General features: G+C 36.6%; 3 protein-coding genes across 3 annotated transcripts; all 3 read left to right on the forward strand.

Annotated features, from left to right (window-relative positions):
• On the forward strand, positions 1 to 3,947 carry LOC121799814 (acetate--CoA ligase CCL3-like). The gene is made up of 3 exons (XM_042199302.1): positions 1 to 418; positions 2,073 to 2,663; positions 2,873 to 3,947. Exons 1-3 carry the CDS (start codon positions 200 to 202, stop codon positions 3,758 to 3,760), a joined length of 1,698 nt encoding a protein of 565 aa, XP_042055236.1. The 5' UTR covers positions 1 to 199; the 3' UTR covers positions 3,761 to 3,947.
• A 4,543-nt stretch (positions 3,948 to 8,490) lies between these two features.
• On the forward strand, positions 8,491 to 13,560 carry LOC121799813 (beta-D-xylosidase 1-like). Its single transcript, XM_042199300.1, has 7 exons — positions 8,491 to 9,100; positions 10,413 to 10,694; positions 11,207 to 11,376; positions 11,704 to 11,801; positions 11,887 to 12,231; positions 12,325 to 12,738; positions 12,830 to 13,560. Exons 1-7 carry the CDS (start codon positions 8,708 to 8,710, stop codon positions 13,435 to 13,437), a joined length of 2,310 nt encoding a protein of 769 aa, XP_042055234.1. The 5' UTR covers positions 8,491 to 8,707; the 3' UTR covers positions 13,438 to 13,560.
• A 3,362-nt stretch (positions 13,561 to 16,922) lies between these two features.
• Positions 16,923 to 20,419, forward strand: LOC121800016. Its single transcript, XM_042199555.1, has 6 exons — positions 16,923 to 17,078; positions 17,292 to 17,365; positions 19,299 to 19,361; positions 19,696 to 19,743; positions 19,897 to 19,959; positions 20,231 to 20,419. Exons 2-6 carry the CDS (start codon positions 17,312 to 17,314, stop codon positions 20,279 to 20,281), a joined length of 279 nt encoding a protein of 92 aa, XP_042055489.1. The 5' UTR covers positions 16,923 to 17,078; positions 17,292 to 17,311; the 3' UTR covers positions 20,282 to 20,419.
• Positions 20,420 to 23,303: the final 2,884 nt, after the last annotated feature.

Genomic DNA, 23,303 nt, shown 5'->3' on the forward strand with positions numbered 1-23,303 from the left:
AATCTCACATGAAGCGAAATCGAGAGTAAAATATTAGACACATAATGACGTAAAGCAATCTAACGCCAATTTTTGTGCTTAAAATGGAAGATGAGATACTCTCCAATCGGTTTGGTGTTATCGTTTTCTTCAATTCCAGTCAACATTTCTCCAATATATAAAGATTGACACGCACTATCACACCGTCGGAAACGCGCAGATGGGAGTTGCAGAGAGAGACATCGATGATCTCCCCAAGAACACTGCTAACTACGCGCCGCTCACGCCGCTCACCTTTCTGGAGCGGGCCGCCCTCGTCCACCCGACCCGGAAATCCATCATCCACGGCTCCCTCACCTACACGTGGCAGCAGACTTACCGTCGATGCCGCCAGCTCGCCTCCGCCCTCGCAACCCGCGGCGTCACCTTTGGCAGCACTGTTAGTCACTCCCACTCTCATCTTTTTTTCTTGAATTCTTGCTCTTCTTTTTGAATTATTGTTTTTGTTTCTAGATCTAGGTGAAGATATTAGTTAAGTTGGATTTGTTTTATGCAAGTTTGTTTGGAAAAATCCGAACTTGAATTGATGATCAAGAATGGATTTTTATGTTATTGGGTTTCAAGATTTTAATCAGTTTTAGATAAGGGCTTGCTTCTGTTGTCCTTGAACTTTTAGTTTTTGGTTTTCGTTTGTTGAGAGCTAGCTGAAGAATTTAGTCGAACTAGCTTAATTAGATTGGTGAAATTGGATTTTGGGTGCAAGTTTACTTGGAAAAATCCGAACTTGATTAGACCCTTTACAATTAAATTGCTGCGTGCTGTGTAAAATGAAGAACACCAATTGTATTTAAGTTATTGGGTTTCAAGATTTTGATCCATCTTTTATTATTGATAAGGGTAGGAGTGAGGTTGGGTGGGAGTGAGCTAAGGAATCTTGTGGTAACAAATACTACTACCTAATTGATTGAGGATAAACATAGGTTTTTTATGGCTGTGATATTGAGGTGGAATATTAGGCTGAGAAAAGCTGGTGCTGGTGTAGAATCACTTGTGATTGTTGGGCTCGATTGTAGATATGTGAAACTTGTGATGGTTTGTGTGCTTAAATACATCTTTCTTGCACAAGTGAAATGAGATGGTTGTTTGTGTGACTGCATAAATTGTGTCTGCAGTTAGTTGAGGATCGTAGTTCACGTATATGGATTCAACAAAGTTGAGCCAATTATGAATAGAGTACCCAAAATCATTTTCAAGAGGTAGTCTGTTCCCAGCAATGACAATATCAGAACTATTTCATTTTAGACTTTTAGTAGCTAAACCAATAAATTCTCACTACTGTTTCCGACTTTCTGCTAATATTTTGAATTAGAGCTAAAAACTATAACAACATGCTTACTAGTCAACTCTTATTAGTTCAGCACACTTGGATTTCTTAAATCCGTGTTGTGGCTTGATCGCGACCTCATGCTTAACATTTAAATACTCTGGCCAACTTGAAATGGACATGATGTGATATAATAAAGTAAAATCGAGCTTCAGAGTCACAGCATCAGATACTAGTCTCGGTTCTGCTTTGTCAAAAAATTAGTCATATGTTAAGTTATTTTATTCACTGACCGTATTCGTTGTAAGCCAATTATAGTACTAGTTGAGCGGTGGTTGAGGATTCACATCACCGGGACTGCCATGAAAAGCTAGTGTTTACTTTGTAAGTTGATGTGAGTCCACAAAAACACTGAAGCTGGGAGATCATAGGTTCAGATTTCTCGACTTCTTATAATATCTTCTGAGCTGTATAGATATTAGTCGTGATCGTGCAGTCTTTGATAAGTGTACTGAATGAAAATGAAACCTCTAAACTATCTTCTTGAAGTTTAAATAAATTGCTACTATAATCTCAACATATTCTGGAGAAGCTGAATTATAACACGTAATTAGAGTATCAACTCTTATCTTTATTTCACTGCATATGAAATACGTACAATTATAGGATTGGATTTCTATGTTGGTCGCTTCTGAAACGTGATTAAACTCATCAATTTCTCCTCTCAGAGTGGATTTGATGCATACATTTCTGGCTTCTGTATTGACAGGTGGCAGTTATTGCGCCAAACATTCCAGCCATGTACGAAGCCCATTTCGGGGTTCCTATGTCCGGTGCTGTACTGAACGCCGTCAATGTTCGTCTAAATGCGCAGACCATAGCTTTTCTTCTTGGACATTCACAGTCTGCAGTCATTATGGTTGATCAAGAGTTCTTCACTTTAGCCGAGGAATCTCTGAAAATTATAGCAGATACGCAGAAAGAAAAGTTCAAGGCTCCGATTCTGATCGTGATCGCGGATGAGAACTGCGACCCTAAGTCACTGCATTATGCACTAGGAAGAGGAGCCATCGAGTACGAGAAGTTTATGGCAACTGGCGACGCAAACTTTGAGTGGAGGCCACCACAAGACGAGTGGCAGAGCATCACCTTGGGCTATACCTCAGGCACGACGGCTAGTCCTAAGGGAGTCGTGCTGCACCACCGTGGGGCATATCTCATGGCTCTGAGCAACCCCGTTGTGTGGGGAATGCAAGAAGGCGCTGTTTATCTTTGGACTCTACCGATGTTCCATTGCAACGGTTGGTGCTTCACTTGGAGTCTCGCAGCACTTTGTGGAACGAGCATATGCCTTAGACAGGTAAATCTCGTATTGTTTTTTTTTTCAATTATGTACGTTTCTTTGGTATATCTAATAGATCAAATATCCGGATTCGAGCTTATATCAAACGACATATTTGCAATTTTGCTAGTGTTTTATAGTGTAATTTTGTCGATCTAATTCACGAGACTGTTGTCTTACACAAGACTCCCCGATTCGGGAATGAATATTAATTTTTTTATCATTAGGTCACAGCAAAAGGTGTCTACTCGGCTATAGCAAATCTGGGTGTGACTCATTTTTGTGCTGCACCTGTGGTTCTCAACACCATCGTGAACGCCCCGAAAAGCGAGACAATCCTCCCCCTCCCTCGCACGGTCCATGTGATGACGGCCGGTGCTGCTCCACCTCCTTCAGTTCTCTTTGCAATGTCGCAACAAGGCTTCCGAGTCACTCACACTTACGGGCTCTCTGAAACTTATGGTCCCTCGACTATATGTGCGTGGAAGCCCGAGTGGGACTCGCTACCACCTGAAGATCAAGCCCGTCTAAACGCGAGGCAAGGGGTCCGATACGTTGCCCTAGAGGGTTTGGACGTCGTCCACACCGAAAACATGACAGCTGTTCCTGCCGATGGCAAGACGATCGGAGAGATTGTCTTCAGGGGCAATGTTGTGATGAAGGGATATCTAAAGAACCCGAAAGCGAACGCGGAGGCTTTTGCCAATGGATGGTTTCACTCCGGCGACCTAGCCGTGAAGCACCCCGACGGATACATCGAGATCAGGGACCGATCGAAGGACATCATCATATCCGGAGGCGAGAACATCAGCAGCGTCGAGATCGAGAACATTCTCTACCAGCACCCCGCCATATTCGAGGTCTCGGTCGTGGCCCGGCCGGACGTGCGGTGGGGCGAGTCACCCTGCGCATTCGTGACGCCCAAGCCGGACGTCGACGTGGCCAACCTGGCGGACGATATAATGAAGTTCAGCCGCGCGAAGATGCCGGCGTACTGGGTCCCCAAGTCCATCGTGTTCGGGCCGTTACCGAAGACGGCCACCGGCAAAATACAGAAGCACCTGTTGAGGAGCAAGGCGAAGGAGATGGGGCCGGTGAGGAAGAGCAGGATGTAACCGCTCGGTTGGGGCCTGAGACGGCCCCCACCGCGGGAAAATTACCGGTTTAAAACTTCGTCATTAATGATGCTATCAAATCTGTGTAACATATTTTGTGTTTATCTTCATATGTTTGGGATCATTTTGGAGAACGTAACATTCTATGATTTGGGTAATGGATAATGTTGATAGTCAGTTGGAATAACTGTTTTATTGCAGAACATTCACGATGCTAATGATGGAGATGTGTGTGTCCCCCCTACAAACAATTAATGGGGATGGCAAGTTGCAAATTCTTTTAAGAGAGATAACAAGTTGCAAAGAAGCATGGGTTGGCAAAATGTTATCCGTTTTGTTTGATATATCATCAGCGCACGTTTTCATCTCTATCATTTGGAAAAACAGTTGATGCATATTAGTGGATTGAATTACCGAACTAAATTGTAGTATGAAATAAAATATAAACTAGTATATAGGAAGTTATGGAAACATGATAGTCAATAGGAGATATTTGCAGCCAGATTAGATATATAAATGGATAAATTGATGATAAAAAAATTAGGTTAAATTATGTTACGTAATGTTAAAAATTGGCAGAAAAAACACGAGATCATTGTTCGCAATTGTCCCACAAGGTCTAATGTGAATGAAACTACTGTTGACGTGGCCGGTGAAAAATCATATGTAACAAAACGCTTGACCACTTAAATGCAAAATGACATCGTTTTGTCAAATAAAATTTTTCTTTGATTTTATTTCTTGCCCAAATCATGCATCTCCTAGGGGACTGCATCAATCTGACACTTAACATCATCTCCAACGATTCACAGGATCATATCTGATAACCTTTTATCGGAGGAATCTAGAGGGAGATCAATCGACAATCTCTGACATCCTTTTGTTTTCTAGACAATCCCTAGTTCGTCACCCAATCTCGTCTCTTTTGCTAATTTATTGTACGACGTTGTTGTTGTTCCCTAGCAATTGCACAATGGCTCCACGCCATTAATTGATTTTTGACGCAATTCTTACCGCGATGCTTGTGCTAGGTTAACGTCACGTCTAATCGCACCACACACCTCCGAATTCACACCGTCAATCCTCTTCCTCACTATCGTCGTGTTCGCATGCACTAGGGTTGTAAATCTTAGTCCCGACTCATCAATTGCGCAATGGTATGATGTTGTTGGATTTGAGTGTAGAAGCAACAACATGTGTTGTAGTGTTGTGAGCGTGGCCGGTATGGTGTCGTCAATGGTGGGTCGGATTTCCCCAAATAATCTTTCATTTTCCGTCGTTTTTATAATTGTTTTCTCCTCAAATCTAAATCAAAACGACTCCGTCTAGTCTACCGCATCATCCATTTGAGACACACTTGTATCGCATTCGCATGAACAATATATAAAATGAAAGTGATCAGAATAACTCATCGTTAAAATATAGTGTACAATGGGAAAAATCGGAATTCGACTAAATATGGTGATTTTTTTTTCAATTTGTCTACTATAAAAAGATAGTATTTCATAGTAGGATATTAATGTGTCTACCCAATGAAACATATCCACATGTTCCAACTATCAATGCTATTAAGTAGTTTCGGAAACTATGATCGCTTCGGCAGTTGGCTGAGACCCCCTTTGTCTTGTCTTATACGAGTATTATTATTCAACAATTAAATTCATAACCTCGAAAAAGAAAAAAAGTATAATTAACTTTATAGGTAGACAAAATGATTATATGATATCATATTATATTCACGTAAAATCAAAGTACTATGAAGATAAACTCAACCGAAATGCCTTAACATCAAATCAAAACAATAAAGTTAATTACGTATCTAGTATATGATTTTTATGCTAATAGATATATTATTTTAAGGTTATATATTAGGGGTAATCGTTTCTATCTTAACAACCTTCACAATAAAGGTGTAGGGTCTCCCTACACCAGAATTATCCAGTTTTAGGATATTGCAAAAAAATAATTGGCCAAGCTAAACTAAGGAATAAAATAATAAAATAAATTGAAGGAAAATGATAAATATTTCAATATCAAGCGTCATTGTCGTATGTTTATGTCCATGCACATCGCATCTAGTCAGCAATCATCGCCCATTCCAATCAACATTATTATCTTTATTTTTGGCTGGAATTTAATCATTAAAAATTGATTTTATTTTGTTCGGCTCATATACAATTACTAGGATATATGAGGATACCATAAAAATCAGTAAAAAAAATGAGTAGAAGATGTAAATTTTTTAGGTATTGGAGTTAAATACCAATTGGGGTCATTTTTTATTTTGCAAATCAATTTCCGAAATTGGTACAAAAATACACAAACGTAATCTAAGCCAAATTAAGTTGGTTGATTTAACATCTATAGCCCTTTTGTCTAAATTTAGTGATGTCCTCACAAAATGATTCACACTAGTATATATATGTAATTTTGATTATCTTGCCGAAAAAAGTTTTTACATTCTTTTTACTTGATAAATAATGTATTTTTTGTGCATAATTCACTGAATTAAAGTCTACACGTGAATATCATTTACACATTTAAGTAATCTCCACTTAAAACTTACAAAGAAACAGTAACTTCATAAATGCGTGCAAAATAAAGCTTTGAGCAAACAAACCTAGTCACCTAACCCACTTACACATTTATTCACATATTAAGTCAGACAATAGTTGAATGTAAGTGAATATAAGTTTACTAAAATGGATGATTGATTTATTTCAATAAGCAGCTATGGCTAAAGATGGTGAGAAGTCGTTCTTAAAATTAAAAGATTGGTACAAAAAGACAAGAATCGTAAAATAATTAGCTTTTTTTAATCTAAAATACTTAATTATTTATATTTGTAAAATTTGGTTTTCACTAGTGACAAACAGTTCTTAGTGTTGATAACCTCAAATTGGAGCCTAACAAGTAACAATATATTATATACGATGGTTATAAATCAACAAAAGTATCTAATTTTTTCTCAGGGTAGGATGAAAAATCATAAAGCCTCACCCCAATCAGCAAAATTGTTTTTTTGGTAGTTTTTTTATAGAATAATAATTATACTCTTTTAAAATACAAAAAGGCGATTACTTCTACTAATTTTGCCCCTCGAAAATTCTATCCTGGATCTGCCATGATTCCCCATCCAACTAACATATGAATTTTGTCCAATTGAATAAATAAAACTATATACAGAGTACTTAATTTTGAGACAAATCTTGGTCTTCTCCTTCTGAAAAATTATTTCGATCCGAACCAATTCAATTTTGATAAATTTCAGAATAAGTTAATCTTGGACTTTTGAGATAATTTTACACGAGTTTTAATGTTAATTTTGGTGCTAAAAGTCTTCGAATATTTTTACCTAGTAAGTTGTAACAATAGGACAAAATTCATGTTTTCACCTCTTTCAAATTTCTGCTGTCAATATATCACGAGCTGCATACATAGATCACTTTCTTGTGACAGAATTTTACTATGCAACTTTGTTTGTTTGTGTTTCCACAATTTAATTATGCGTCGTTTGTTCCTCAAATTTATGCAATAAATAAGGTAAAAACAATTCGCTTTAATAGTAAACCAGCTTTCCTGCTGTAAGATTCTCTTCTTGGTTCCTACTCAAATGAATCTAATACTCCAATAAAATAAAATATTGATATAATAATATATGAAAATACATCTCATGCACCAATGAAATGAAATATGGATATAATAATATGAAAATACGCATTTAGCGAGCTCCTACCAATTAAAATTTAATATTTTTTTTTGAATTTTAGAGGAATTAGGCTAACATATAAGTACACAAATAAAACTAATGGTAATTAGCTTTAGTTAACAACTTTTGGATATTATGTATTTTTATATAGATAAGTGGACAAAAATTGTGTTACGGTAATTTCAGACATTTAGCACTATACCATTAGATCAACTCATACACACGTATACACTTATATTACGTCAAAGATTATGTACTCTCTTTTCTATAAATAGACGCGCTAAAGTCTAAGTATAGGATTAATACCGTCATTATATACTTGTATTAATACAAAGAACCAGCTTGATTAAGGGTGGTTTGAATTGACTGAAACCATTTATTAAAAGCTTGCAAATTTCTACATTTGCATATAGCTAGGTACTCCTTAATTAAAAGCTCGGAAATTTCAATATTTGTATACATAGGTGTCTAAGAGACTAAGATGTGTGACATTAATGTGTGCGAACCAATAATAACACATTATTGGTTTATTAACCTGCAAAAGCTATCTTAGGCAATTGACTGGATTTATATAGATGGAGACCGTTGCCAAAATAATTCACATTTTAGTTTATACTCCTTAACAATTTCTAAAATATGGGAATCAAAATAAATTTATAAAAAGTGCGAGAAGGATAATATTTATTTGTATAATTAATAACTCGCAAATAATGAGAATATACATAGTTTATAGGAGTAGTATATAATATAGTACTTATAACAAAACATTCATAAAGAAAATCTTATTTCAGAAATTAATAACTTCCCAATCATCTTATACAATCTTTAGAATCTTGTCCTCATTTTGTTCTTTTTGCTGATTTGCTGGGTATTTTCAAAGATTGGTCTAATATGCAATAATCATTTAATCTGTCATGACAAAGCCGTAATTTCCCCACTTACAACTAAAATAAATGCTACACTCGATTAATTATAAATATAATGTAGTATGTTATATGCCTGCATGTATAAATCAAACAAATGCGTGTTCTACTTTCTCACTCACCCCATCAACATTATCTTTCTCCCTCTCCTCCCTCTCTCTATTTTTCACGCACAACACACATTACATGAAACGACGTGGAGTTGCAATCATGAACATATGAAGAAAAAATTAATCTCACACTATATATATACATTCATCCCTCAAACACACTACACATACAAAAAAAAAATTGTCCCAAAAAGACACACAAACAATGGCCAAAAACACCCCTATCATCCTCATCCTCTCCCTATGCACCCTCCTCCGTTTATCGGAGTCACGGCCGCCCTTCGCCTGCGACCCGAACAACGGTGCCACCAAGAACTTGCCCTTTTGTCGAACTTCGTTGCATATAAGAGATAGGGTTGCGGATTTGATTGGAAGGCTCACTTTGCAAGAGAAAATTAGGTCCCTAGTGAACAATGCTGCCCCCGTGGAGCGCCTCGGGATATCTGGCTATGAGTGGTGGTCGGAGGCGCTCCACGGGGTGTCCAACACTGGCCCCGGGGTCAAGTTTGGTGGCGAATTTCCCGGGGCCACCAGTTTCCCGCAGGTCATCACCACTGCGGCCTCCTACAACGCCTCGTTGTGGGAGGCCATTGGTCAGGTCAGATTATGACTTCGGTCTCGTATTTTATTTCATTAGTAATTACAAGCATGTGAAGCTTGAAAAATAGATAGAGTAAAGTATTTAATAATGTGTCATTTTATCTAGGAATCATTAGTCTTTACATGGGACAAACCATATTTTTTTGCTTTAATAAAGCATATACTGGTATTAAGGTAATGCCACTTTATTACGTGTCTGATTTATTTATCATTAAATTTTATCATCCAAGTGCTACCATTGAGCTATAAAAAAGTAATTTAGTAGTTTTTTATTTAATTTATTTTCGGGATGAATGAATTGATTAATGTTGATAATGATGCAAGATGTGAAATGGGGTGTCACAAATTTCCTTTTCAAAATGGTGACAGAATCAGTTGCAAGTGACTAATCAAATAGTAAATAAAGTGGTTAGAAGAAAAAACAAGTGTCCAAAAACAAATGAGGCTGAGCATACATTTCATGAATTGATACACATATTTTCATATGTTTTTGATTAATTTGTTTACGAATGAAATATTTCATGGAGAATGATGCAAGATTGACAAAGGGGTGACAAAAATTTATTTTTCAAAATGGTGACATAATCAACATATTGCATGTGACTAATGAAATACTACTATTAAAGTGGAAAGATGAGTTAAAACAAGTGTCCAAACATAAATTTGGCATAGAATGCGTTACATGAATTGATACATATATATAATATGTGTGTGTGTAAGAAAAAGGACCAATACTGGTATTGGGGGGGCATATGGGTGAGGTCATTTTACTATAATTTCATATGAATACAAATAGTTTGCAAGTTGCATTGCCCATGCCTAATCAGCTTTTCTGCATGCCATAAATTTATACTACTCCATTATATAATTAGTTCAAAAAGCAACCCTACAAAATAGAGGGTGGGTGGGTGGGTGGGATGGTGGGTGGATGAGTCATGGGTTGTGTTGGTATTTTGCTCATTGAGTTTTTATTAGTACTAGTATTTTTTAGATTTTAGTTCGAGTCATAATGCTAATTTGATAGATAACCTAATATCATGGCTCAAAGAGAGTAATTTTATAGTTTTCTATTTTATTTAGAAAGACATGTAATTATCTTGACAATTAGTTTATGGGTATAAACATGACATTTTGCACCCTACCCCACCCCATCTACCATTTATTTTTGTCACATGTACATCTTTTAACATGTATAGTAGTAACATAATATCAAAGCATCCTCGTACATGAGCTAAGAAAATTTTAAAATTTATTTAAACTTTAAAATTTAAATTTCTAATTTCAATGAATAATATTCCATATGAATATAGGTGGTCTCGGATGAAGCACGAGCAATGTACAATGGGGGCCGGGCGGGCCTGACCTATTGGAGCCCGAACGTGAACATATTTAGGGACCCTCGATGGGGCCGAGGCCAAGAGACGCCGGGTGAGGACCCGGCGCTGGCGGCTAAATACGCCGCCAGCTACGTGAAGGGGCTGCAGGGCAACTCCGCCGGAAACCGGCTAAAGGTGGCCGCGTGTTGCAAGCATTACACAGCGTATGACCTTGATTTTTGGAATGGCATTGATCGATTTCATTTTAATGCTAAGGTAAGTTCAAACCATATAAATTATAACTTTTTTTTGGCATATATTTTATTTAATGAATGTTGAAATATCTCAAATGATTTTTGTTGAGTTTTTTATTTGGTTGGTGTCTAAAAATTGAAAAAGCATCTTTATCAAATTTTATTGCATAAGTCGAGTTTTCAATGACCAATTTCGGTAATTCCTAGAAAGTGATTGCTCTATCATATCTAACACCAATAATTTGTTTTCATTATTAATTCACCATGATCATTACCTACACGGCTTATCCTCAATTTCTAAATTATGAATCATCTTATCCTATTAGCACATCTATTTTGGTTCCCAACAAATATGCACCATAAATAAAAAAAATGAAGTCTCTTAACATTATTAATCCGTGGAAATCAACACATCATATTTCAGTGACCCATATCACACTTTTAGAATAACATAGTAATAAAATACGAGACTAAAATACGACCGGAATCACAAATTTTGAAAAAAATAAAATAATCGCATAAATTCATATGCAGGTGAGCAAGCAAGATTTGGAGGAAACATACAATGTGCCGTTCAAGGCGTGTGTATCGGAAGGACAAGTGGCGAGTGTGATGTGCTCGTACAATCAAGTCAATGGTAAACCAACTTGCGCTGACCCTTCTCTCCTTCGCGACACTATTCGCGGGCAATGGCGTCTTAACGGGTTAGTTTAATCAAGTTAATTCATCCAATTTCGGGCTAATTTTAGATCACTATAACTGAATAATTTATATATTTAATTATATTTGTACATTTTTATGGCTGAATTATTTTTTTACAACAAGTTGATCATTTGTAATATTTAGCATAGCTGTCTTAATTATTTACAAGTCAAGAAGCCATACGTGACTGCTTTTATAGCCATTAATTGAGATCAACAACTCCATACATGATAAGATAGACTTTCTTGACAAAAGTGAACTTAATAAATTATCTAACCTTGTCAAGTAAATAAATTTATTACTAGACTTAATTATTTTCTGAAACACAGGTACATTGTTTCCGACTGTGACTCAGTTGATGTTCTCTACAATAGTCAACATTACACATCCACCCCTGAAGATGCAGCTGCCGATACAATTAAAGCAGGTTTTATACACATAACTATCAGGGGTATTTTTGTTAAATCACACATGCTTAATTAGGGCCCAATGCTTTAATTTTTCGCATTCAGGCTTGGATTTGGACTGCGGCCCTTTCCTTGCGATCCATACAGAGGGAGCAATACGGGCCAACAAATTAAGCGAGGTCGATGTAAATCGGGCCCTGGGGAATTTACTCACGGTCCAAATGCGTTTAGGTATGTTTGACGGCCCGAGACAACCATACGGTAATTTGGGCCCGAGGGACGTATGCACCCCAGCCCATCAACAATTGGCTCTTGAAGCGGCCCGACAAGGAATTGTTTTGCTACAAAATAGTAACCGGGCCTTGCCATTTTCGGGCCATAAATATCGGACCGTCGCCGTGATCGGGCCCAACTCCGACGTCACGGATACTATGATAGGCAACTATGCTGGTATGCCTTTATTCTTTTGTTTTATAAGTCTAGTAATATTGATGTATTTTTGTACTTAATTATCATAATGGTATTTTTTTTAATTGTTTTTAGGAATTCCATGTGCCTATACTACTGCATTACAAGGTATATCAAGATACACTAAGACCATTCATGAAAATGGATGTGCTTCAGTGAGCTGCCCCGATAATCGTGCGTTTGGGCGGGCTGAGGCCATTGCTCGACAGGCTGATGCAACAGTGTTGGTTGTGGGCCTTAGCCAAGCGATCGAGCGTGAATTCCTTGATCGGAATGGGCTTCTTTTGCCGGGTCACCAACAAGAGCTTGTGTCAAGGGTGGCTAGGGCCTCCAAAGGCCCAGTTATATTGGTCCTAATGTCTGGTGGCCCAATTGATGTCACATTTGCTAAAAATAACCCGAAAATTGTCGGTATTATATGGGCCGGGTACCCGGGACAAGCCGGGGGTACTGCGATTGCTGATGTTATATTTGGGATGACCAATCCAGGTATATATATATTTATCAAGCTCAAATATTACTTTATATATTTATACCAAAATATATGTGTGATTTATTTTTTGGATATCTATAATTTTAGGAGGGAAGTTGCCTATGACATGGTACCCTCAAGCTTATTTAGCAAAGGTGCCTATGACGGATATGTCGATGCGCGCAGACCCGGGAAGAGGGTACCCGGGCCGGACCTACCGGTTTTACAAAGGTCCAACTGTTTATCCATTTGGGTTTGGGCTAAGTTACACAAATTTTAGACAAACATTAGCCCATGGCCAAACAAAAGTGTTAGTCCCTAATACAAGCTCAAACACGGTCAAGAACAACACTATGATCATGAGTAACGGAATTAGAGTTTCAAGCACAAATTGTGATGCTCTAAGCTTAGGGTTTCATGTCAACGTCGAGAATGTCGGTGATATGGACGGGACACACACTGTGATGCTTTTTGCGTCCTCCCCATCCGCGGGAGGGTTTGGGGAGGAGAAACGCTTGGTGGTATTCGAGAAGGTTCATGTGGTGGCCGGAGCTAAGGAAAGCATAAGGATTAATCTTGATCCGTGTAGTCATTTGAGCGTTGTGGATCGATTTGGCATCCGAAGGATTCCAATGGGAGAACATAGACTTCACTTTGGTGAAGATCTTAAACATACCATTCTACTCCACAATGAAGTGGAGGAAATCAAGTATTGATCAATTAAAGTCCAAAGGTTTGGATTGTCAACCATTACATTTCAATACTACAATAGTTTGCAAGTGTAAAAAAATGTATTGGGTAATTATTTCCAACGAAATTAATAATATTTTGTTTGGTTATATATTTTTCTTTTTGCACCGAATTATATGTATAGATATGGATTCTAAAATCACTAAAGACCCATTTTGGTCCTTAACATATTGCTATTTTTTTTTATTTTGGTGCAAAACATTATCTTTTGAATTAATCGGTCCCTCACAAATAAAAAAGGGTCACATTTGGTCCATTTAGACGGTTCCGTCAAATTTGACGGAAATCCCCCCTTCCAACATCTCCACCGCCAAGCTCCGCCATACCATCACCTTCGGTCCTCCTCCTCCTCCCTCTTTCTATCTCTGTCATGTCCTTCTATCGCTCTTTTCTTCTCAATTAGAAGTTCCAAATTGAAACACGGCCTTCTCGGTGTCATCCCCCTCTGCCTCAGAATCGATTTCGCGCACCCTCATTTCTCCTCGGACATGCCGGCTTCCGACTCCCGGTGTTCTGCCGCTGCTGCTCACCGTCAAGTGGTCGTCTCGTCTCCTCCCCCTCGCCCTCGCCGTCGCCCAGGCACCCTCCGCTACGGCTACCTCCCCCGCCGCAGTTCCACCTCCTCCTCTCAAATCGTGGCTGCGGCAACACCGGAAGGCGGCGTCGTCGCTAATTTTTGCCGGAGATGAAATCTAATTAATTAAAGTGAAATTAAATAGGCAAACTCATCTTCTTGCTTGTCCTTTCTGGGAAGCGATTCGTAAATCTGCTGTCGTTGTTCCACGCGCGAGATCTCCTGCTCCACCACCAAAAATCGTTCTAGCACCACCACCACCACTCCCACGCCAACCCGGACGACGACAACAACAACGAGAACAAGAACAACATCTCCCAAAGCCTAAAGTGCGGCGCGACCGTGACCAGAGCTACAATGGCGGCGGGAGAGAAGGGCGGCGAGGTGTCGCGGCGGCCACAGGGGCGGCCAACGGGGTCGAAGAACAAGCCGAACCGCCCATCATTATCACCCGGGACAGGGCCAACGCGCTGCGGTCCCAGGGCCAGGTCGGCGGCGGCACAGACATCACCATGGCCGCCTCCTTCTGCAACGCCGCCTACGAGCGCCTCTCCCTCGAGGAAGAATAGGCGTCGCGCCCAGGTGATGAGCGATCCCAAAGCAGCGGAAAATTAAATTTTCCGATGAGAATTCAGTCGATCGATTGGATCCCGAGCGACGCCGTGAAGCCACCGGTGTTTAAGTCTCAGCTTAAACGGTTGTTTGACCGTTCGTACACCAACGTCCTCCGTATTTCGTCCGAGCTCGGTCTGTTTGGATAAAATGGTTCAGACATGGAGGATAACAACAAGCGTTCTCCACCTTCGTGAAATGCGCCTGCAACCGCTGCAGTTGCTTCAATGACAATAGCAGTGATAGCTCCAACGGCGAGCTGGAGCAAGAATACTCTATGCGTACAGATTCTCCCATATCAATTTCAGCTAATTCAATTCCTCCTTCAACGCCATTTTAATGGTTTAGATTAGAATATTTGATATATTTTTTAAAATAATGATTTTGACTAAACCAACGTTGACCGTCATTTTTTAACGGTGCCGTCCAAAACGGACTAAATGTGGCCCGTTTCCAATTGTGCAGGACGAAATAATTCAAAATATAATGTTTAGGACCAAAATCGTAAAATCGTCATATGTTTAGGACCACTTTGGATCTTTACCCTTCTAAAATCGGTCTTTTATCTATATACTACTCCATTATATATACGTTTCTTCTAATGGATGGTGTTATATTTTTACCTTATTTACTGCTACAATAAATGCATAAATAAATGAAGAAGAGGTTAATATCATGTTTTAACGCTATTTGCAATTGTCCACGATAGGTAAAAACCGATATTATACCATATATTTAACAGCATTAATTATCTATATTGTCATATTATAGAGTCATTATCAGTCGAGAAACGGTCATATTTGACTAATTATAATAGAACTAAAGGAACAAATTTGTTATTTGGAAAGCGGGACCCGCACACAATAAATACTTTGTGTGGGCATTTTTGGGAGGATTTAGTCTTGATTGTTTATGTTTGAATTATTTCTTATATATATATTTAGATTCAATATGCATTTCCGAACTTCAAATTTTTCAATGTAAAAATGTGCTTTATGTAGGGTGTTTATATTATAGTTTATTTGTATTCTAAATTATTGGCGATTTAGCAAAAATATCCTGATTCTTGATGATTACAACTAACAAATACACAAAATTAAGTGAAGATACGATCTAATGAGATTATTTTCATATTTTGAGTTCAAATCTCACCATAGACCATAATGTCAAAAGTTTATTTTGTTAACTACTACTATATAAAACTCTATAAGATTAAGTTTTAAAACCAAAAAACTAAATGTCAAGATGTACCCCATGACTTCACGTTAATTCCTTGTAATGTAGCTCATACAAATTTAGGAAATATGATTAATTGCATCTATAGATATAATCTCGGATGAATAAATTTTATCTGAAAATGCTGAAACGAGTATTCCTACTACTATGCATAAAAGGAATTACAATAGTTTTTATTGGAAGATTTAAAAAATCTTGCTAAAAAGGGGTTATAAGTTTCTTTAACCGGAAAAATACGAGTAGATCTAAACAAAATAATAGTACAATATAACAGTTTGTTTAGATGAGGTGTGGGTTGGAAGAAGATTAGGTTGTCCAAAAATTGTAGGGTTCGTGTTAGGCTAAGGCTTCAATTGATGTTGATATCCTAACTATATATAATCCAATATAAATATCAATGGATGGATGTATACTTTGCTATGAATATTTACCAAATAAATCACGAAGATAGTCAAATTCTTCCTTTCCACACTTTCCAAATTTTAAAAATGAAATGACGAAAGATGAAATTTTCTCAACGATCTCATCTTTTCCTTTTTTGGCAAATTACAGGGTAATGTGGCAGCTAGTTTAAAACATGTGGACAAGACGTCATTTCGAGCTTAATTAGATGATGTCATTTTGCCCAACATCGTTTTAAACACTTGTTTAAATTGGCTGCTATATCCGCTCGTAATTCATCAGAAAATGAAAGAATGAATGTGAAAGTGTGATTTAATAGAATATGACCATTTTGCAGATTTTGAAAAATGTGATGTATTAGAATTTGACAATTGCTCGTGATAAATTTGACAATTTACATGTTATAATCCTAATTAATTATATATATCCGTCTTTAAATGATGGATTTTTTTGCAACTTGGTGCATGCAAAAATGATTACTCCATTTTTTAAATGACAAAATACATACGGAGTATTTATATGTAGAGAGTATTTAGACGTTTAGATATGTGGATATGCCGCACATTATACGCATACATTTGTTCGTGTTTAACAAATTAATTAAACAACCATTTTATTCGAAAAAAAATTAATTACAATACTATTCATGTCTAATATTGTCTTACCCTTTTAACTCAAGTCTTAACAAATCCGCCTACACACTTGTATATATGTGTGTTTGTTTTATTTGTTTCGTCTCCCTCTTCTCACTTTGCTTGCTTCTCTACTTTCCTCCACATCAAGGTAATGTCGATTCTCTTCTTCTTTCTCATTTTTATTTTTAAATCTATAATTTTTGACTGTATGGTTGGATTTTTCCTTTTGTTATTGAGATTCTTTTTACTAATTTCAACTATTGAAAATAGGCCTTATATTTTGTTCCCAATGCCTATTTATCAAAGCTCCTCTGTTTCTATATTAATATTTCATCTCTCTCTCTCTCTCTCACTCACACAGAGAAATAACCAGGCAGTCTGATGGAGGATTACAACAGAAGTGAAGATTACAATGCTTCTTCCCAACACCATGAGGTAATTTTTTTTTTACAAAATTCTCCATTTTAAAGGTACTTTTTAATTATCATGTTTCATCTCATTGGCGTGTTACGATTCTTACTATGATTATGTCACATCTAAAATAATTGTTTTTCAATTGGGCGATTATAATAAAGCTTCAAACACAAAATACAATAGGTAATTAAATTGCCAATTAATCGGTATTTATTTGTGGAAAATTGTGGTAGGATTACTCCTAGCTGATTTATTATTGAGATATAATTTAGTTTTATAGAATAGGATTAATTAATGTAATATGCATACTTGCTAAATAGCCTATATTTACATGCATCACGTGAAAAAATCACCTAAACTCTTCACATTTGTGTGTAAATGCAAAACATTAATATATTAATACATGTAATTGTGTTATGTAAAAGTTGAATGTATATTACAAATTACAACATCAATAGTGATATAGAATATTATCATTAGCACATTTTCTAAGGAATATTTGAACCTTTTCGAATAGTGAAAAATAATCGAATAAAGATATTGTTTTTTCCTTGTTTTTTTCTTTTTTTGAGGGCTTCACGTGCAATATGGTCTACCTCTAGCAACATATAGTGGTCCATAAATTCGATAGTTCAATTCTTGAGTTATTTGATTGTTACAAGATAGCATTTTTTGGCCACTCACTCTTTAGGATTTAATTTATTTAAATACACTCGATTATGTATTTAAATTATTGTCGGCATAGATTAGTTGCATTTGATTTATTTTGATGGTGGTTAGCCTGTCAACTAATTAATGTAGGCACTCCAAAAATCCAATTAAAAAAAGTAAACTACTCTAGATTTTATCCATGGTCTATGACTCTATAAGTCACCGTGATATTAATTTTTATTAATGGAATTTTCGCACTTGGTATTCCTAATAAAATACTACAAATTGTGTGTACTTCTCGTATTTAAAAAGACTAAGAAATTAAGAAAGTCAATTTAGGTAATAATATACTTGAATTTAGAAATAAAATATTCGTAGCATAATTTTCCTTTTTCCAAAATTGAAGTCAAATTGAGTTAGGCAGGAACGGTGAAGCTCAAACACACCTAACCCTAAAATAAATTTTTAATCCAATTTAGGATGTTAGGTGATGGGGTGCGTACCAAACAAGCCCAACAGCAATGACGGCCCATCAACCCAAAGCCCAAGGAAGAGTATGAGTTCGGCATTACCAAGGAGTTCGGCCTCAGCCTACAGCTCGGTAAAAGCCAACCAATCAAGCTCTGCTCTCAGGTCGGCATCAAGCTAGAGTTCGGCCTCAGCCTACTGCTCGGTGAAAGCCAACCAATCAAGCTCTGCTCTCAGGTCGGCATCAAGCTCTACTCTCAGATCGGCAACCAAAGCAGTTCGGTCTCAGCATTCGACCGAACAAGGAGTTATTGGACCCATACTGGATTTCCACAACTTCCAACACACCCACTACCACGTGGTGTCAACTCAGGCCACGATCGTAGGCCATGACCTACACTACATCCACGATCTTAGGCCATGACCTACACGACATCCACGACTTAGTGGTGATGCAAGCCACGATCTTAGTTCAATGTATAAATAGAACTTAGATCAGATAGAAAAAGGTTAAGCTCTCTAGAGATAAAATCATATAGCAAGTCTGTGTTGTAAGCTGTAATCCCAGATCAAGCAATACAATCTTGCCCTCCCTTCTTCCCGTGGACGTAGATTTACTTCAGTAAATCGAACCACGTAAATTCTTTGTGTCATAGTCTTTATTCTCTACCAGCATTTACTCACATCAAAAATTCGCGGATCCATCATTAGGCTATTTATTTTGTCAATATTTAGGCTGTTAGGTTTGCTTCCATGAATTTTACGTGTTAGCCGATAAAATTGGTAGTTTGGTCACGTGAAATAATTTTTTATTTGAATTTTTCTTTTATGTCAGTCAGCAACGGTTGATAAGAAATATGGTGGACTTGTTCCCAAAAAGAAGACTCTAATATCTAAGGTAAGTACTTCTATTTTTAAATAATAACGATATTAGTAAATTATGATTGTCATTAGTACTCGAAATACACAGAGCTATTTGTATTATTTTTGTATCATTTATACCCTTCCTAATTAAGTGACTGCTATTTATTTTGTAAATATTATACTATGATTATTTTTTAAATTGTTATTCTATTTATTTATTCTATGTTATATTTGAGTGTATAATTGTTTTTTTTTCAAAAGAAAATATTTTATACCTCTTACTACGTTCTTTTTTAGGCTTTTTAATTAAAAGGGTTTTGACTCTTACAATTAAAATAAAATAATTAATAATTTCCTCCTAAATACAGGACCATGAGCGGGCTTTTTTTGACTCGGCAGATTGGGCTCTATGCAAGGTAATTTGTTTCAATTAATTGGAATAATTTAGGGAAAGAAAACAAAATCTAATTAAAAAGGAGTTAGACAGTTAGTAATTAATTTGTTACACATATGATATATCCATATCCTGTTATTTTATTATATTTATTTTTTTTGGATACAATTGCCAGCAAGGTGCAGGAATTGATCAAAAATCAACAATTGCTATCGAGACCTTGCGACCAAAATTAAAGGTATGATTAAGCATTTTAGTATCTTAAGAAGGAAAAAAAATGAAAATGTCACAACATTTGAACTCATCTTTCAATAATGTCATATTTTTTTAACTTTCTACCAAATTGGTACATATATTTGTATTTTTCCATTATAGTCACGATGTCAAATTTTGATGTGGCAGGATTTAGTACGAAGTTTATACTTTCAAGTGATTTAAATTAGAAATATTAAAAGTTACATATTTAACCTGCTAAGTGCTAATTTATGTAAAATATTTTTTTTTTGCAGAAAACTCATCATCAGCAATTGCCTCCTCGAAGACCTGCTTGTACATCTTAATTAATTGCCAGTCATTCTGTATTTAATTTCTACACAATATATACACTACGATATATGCTTTGGAAAAATATTATTCAGTCGCGATTTGCACAGATTGTGGGCCTATTTTGTTATTCAATAGTACTATGTTCTATTTCACATAATTTAAAAATGAGAATTGATCGATGAAGTCCATTAGAAAAGAATGTCGCCAAGAATCAACCGATGACATTATATTATATTAATACTAATTAGGAGAATAAAATTTTTCGTACTGATGTTACCAGAACTTTTACATTACTTCTATTGGCATCACCTTACCAAACTTCAGTATACTGCATTATTAAAATCTGAAATTTCACAGAAATTATAGTACTACCATAATTATTTGTAACAAAAATTTAGCAGGCCAAAACATTACTTATTTGAAAACAGGTTGCCATAATGTAAAACGGTTGAATATGGACCTGAAATTAAGTAAATTAGTCCATAACTCGTTTGTTATAGGTTTATGTTTTCTATCTTAACTATGATTTGCTCTTTATAATATATTTTCTAGAGATGTATTTCCTAGCCTGGCTATAATCAGGAGTTTATCTATTGCTTATATATATAGTGTTATTCTCCAATCTCCCATGGTAAATTACATAAAAAATACAATTTTTTTTTATTTGCTATTGTCTCCACTCGTCGTATTGAACTGAGTAAACAATTCATGTGTTCATCTCATTTATATTCGTGATTATTTGTGTTTATTTCTTAGAACTCGTATCAAGATCCTGAAGTTCAGGAACTCAAGATGTGGACTGACAAGTAGATTGTTATGGAGAAGTTCGACATATTTGATTTCGACTTTTGGAAGATGCGGATTGAGGATCACATGTATGGTAAAGATCTATATTAGCCCCTAAAATCCAAACCTGAAAAGATGGAACAAGTAGAGTGAGAGATGCTGGTGTCACGACCGCCCGTACTAGGGGTGTTACAAACGAGGCGATCGTGACCTAGGGTCAAACATTTTAGTATAGCATTTAAGGATAACAGTTCATAAGAAATGCTCAATTAGCTTAAAAGAATAGTATTTTAGTTCAGAAATATATATAGCAGCGGAAATAAGGTTTCAAAGAGAGTCAAGGATGACGCCTATGTATGAAGACACAACGCATCCAAATTCCCCATGCCGACTCAACATCCACCGCAACATCCCGCTCAACCTGCACATAGGGAAAACACATGCAGGGCTGAGTACTTGTTGTACTCAATGGGCTCATGCCGAAAACATTTTCATAAAAACAGTTATGTCATCCATACCAGTGATCTCGAGTTTTATGTGTAGTTAAGAAATATCACGAGAACACAAAAACATTTCAAAGTCTGGCCAGACAATCAATCTCCCCACTTTCTCATCAATCATTCAATCACATTCTCTTTCCATAGTGCGACGAAAGTGTGGCCACACTATTCGCCCACGAGACCGGCCGACTAGCAAGGACGGCTCACGATCCCACTTGTGTACACAGCCTGATAGGGTTTGCGGCCCTACTCAGACCCGAATTCGTTTCATTCATTCATTACAGCCATATAGCCTAACGGAGCAAGCTCAGACGAACTAGGCATCAGGCAACAATCTCATAAACAAAACATCATGGCATGACATAACACTTTAAACCACCCTTATTTCTCCATAATCATACTTTTGAAAGCGTAAAAGAGTTTAGTAAAAGAAAGCCCACCTCGTTTGCTTAAACCATTCAATATCCATTTAAGGCAACCCTCGTTCCTCGAGCTCACGTATACTCAATCACCCTTGCCAACGACAAAACAGATCAGCCTTTCGTAAATTTATATTATCATGCATGTCCTATCGTTCCTTTTATCATTCTCTTACCCATATATAAATCATGTATATCACTTATAACATAACAATATAGTCATCTTGTAAAGATAAATATTTGGCAGAACTGCGCAACCATTTTGTAAAAATCACTATAAAATCACCCGACTTCCGTTGGGGCTAAAACTTTACCAAAATGCAGTAGACTCATCAAATAACTTCCAGTTTAAATTTAATATCAAAATACCCCCTTTTGGTCGGTCAATTCGGAAACGTAACCTACTGGTCGAGAAAATATTTTCTGACAGAATTGCACAGTCAACTTAAAAAATTCACCAAAAATTCATCCTTCCTCATATGACGCTAAAATTTGGTCACAACACATTAGACACATTCAAGTTCACCCAGTTAAAATTTCACACCGAAATCATATCATTTGGTCAGTCAAAACATTTATGCAACTCTCTGATCGGAACATAAAATTCTAGCAGCACTGCGCAGTTCATTTGAAAAATTCACCGTAAATTCATACGATGTCCAATAAGGCTGAAATTTTCACAAGACTCAGAAGACACTTCAAATTTTCATCTAGTTCAAGAATCACATCAAACGGAGGTCATTTAGTCGGTCAAACAGATTTCGAAACATTCTGGCCGAGAACACACGTTACTGGCAGAATTGCGCAGTCGACTTCAAACATTTTTCAAAAATTCATTTTTCGACAAAAATGGCTGAAATTTATATGAGACACAGAAATCACCTTAAAGTTTACTCAGTAAAAAATTTTCGTATCAAAATTCAACCGTTTGGTCAGTCAAATACACGTCGGAATCCACTGTCCGAACACCACAAATTTCATACTCAAAATTTCGAAATTAGGGTTTCTTCCACAATCATCCAAACAAAATTTTCTCATGCTTATAACACACAATCATGCTTGATAAGACTCTCTTAACATGTTTGCACATAAACTTAGATCATTTACCAAGGATTCAAATCAAACTTCACACAACTTAATCAAAAATCGCATAACTATCAAAGTTCTCAAGCAAACTCACTTTCCCACCGATTAACTTTGCGATCTATGATTCCTACACCCTCTATATGCATGTAGGATTCAAGAATAAAGTTTCAATGAAGGAGATGAGAAGAAAATCTTAGTTATACCTTCTTGAATCAAGAAAAACGAATGGTAGAAACAAACGTTGA

Source organism: Salvia splendens, chromosome 4, assembly GCF_004379255.2.
Source record: "Salvia splendens isolate huo1 chromosome 4, SspV2, whole genome shotgun sequence".
Lineage (NCBI taxonomy): Eukaryota > Viridiplantae > Streptophyta > Magnoliopsida > Lamiales > Lamiaceae > Salvia > Salvia splendens.

Coding starts and splice junctions, on each gene's coding strand:
- LOC121799814 (XM_042199302.1), top strand. CDS start 200: ATGGGAGTTGCAGAGAGAGACATCGATGATCTCCCCAAGAACACTGCT. Junction 419..2,072: donor GCGTCACCTTTGGCAGCACT/GTTAGTCACTCC, acceptor CTGTATTGACAG/GTGGCAGTTATTGCGCCAAA. Junction 2,664..2,872: donor CGAGCATATGCCTTAGACAG/GTAAATCTCGTA, acceptor TTTTATCATTAG/GTCACAGCAAAAGGTGTCTA.
- LOC121799813 (XM_042199300.1), top strand. CDS start 8,708: ATGGCCAAAAACACCCCTATCATCCTCATCCTCTCCCTATGCACCCTC. Junction 9,101..10,412: donor TGTGGGAGGCCATTGGTCAG/GTCAGATTATGA, acceptor ATATGAATATAG/GTGGTCTCGGATGAAGCACG. Junction 11,802..11,886: donor TGCCGATACAATTAAAGCAG/GTTTTATACACA, acceptor TTTCGCATTCAG/GCTTGGATTTGGACTGCGGC.
- LOC121800016 (XM_042199555.1), top strand. CDS start 17,312: ATGGAGGATTACAACAGAAGTGAAGATTACAATGCTTCTTCCCAACAC. Junction 19,744..19,896: donor CAGATTGGGCTCTATGCAAG/GTAATTTGTTTC, acceptor TACAATTGCCAG/CAAGGTGCAGGAATTGATCA. Junction 19,960..20,230: donor CCTTGCGACCAAAATTAAAG/GTATGATTAAGC, acceptor TTTTTTTTGCAG/AAAACTCATCATCAGCAATT.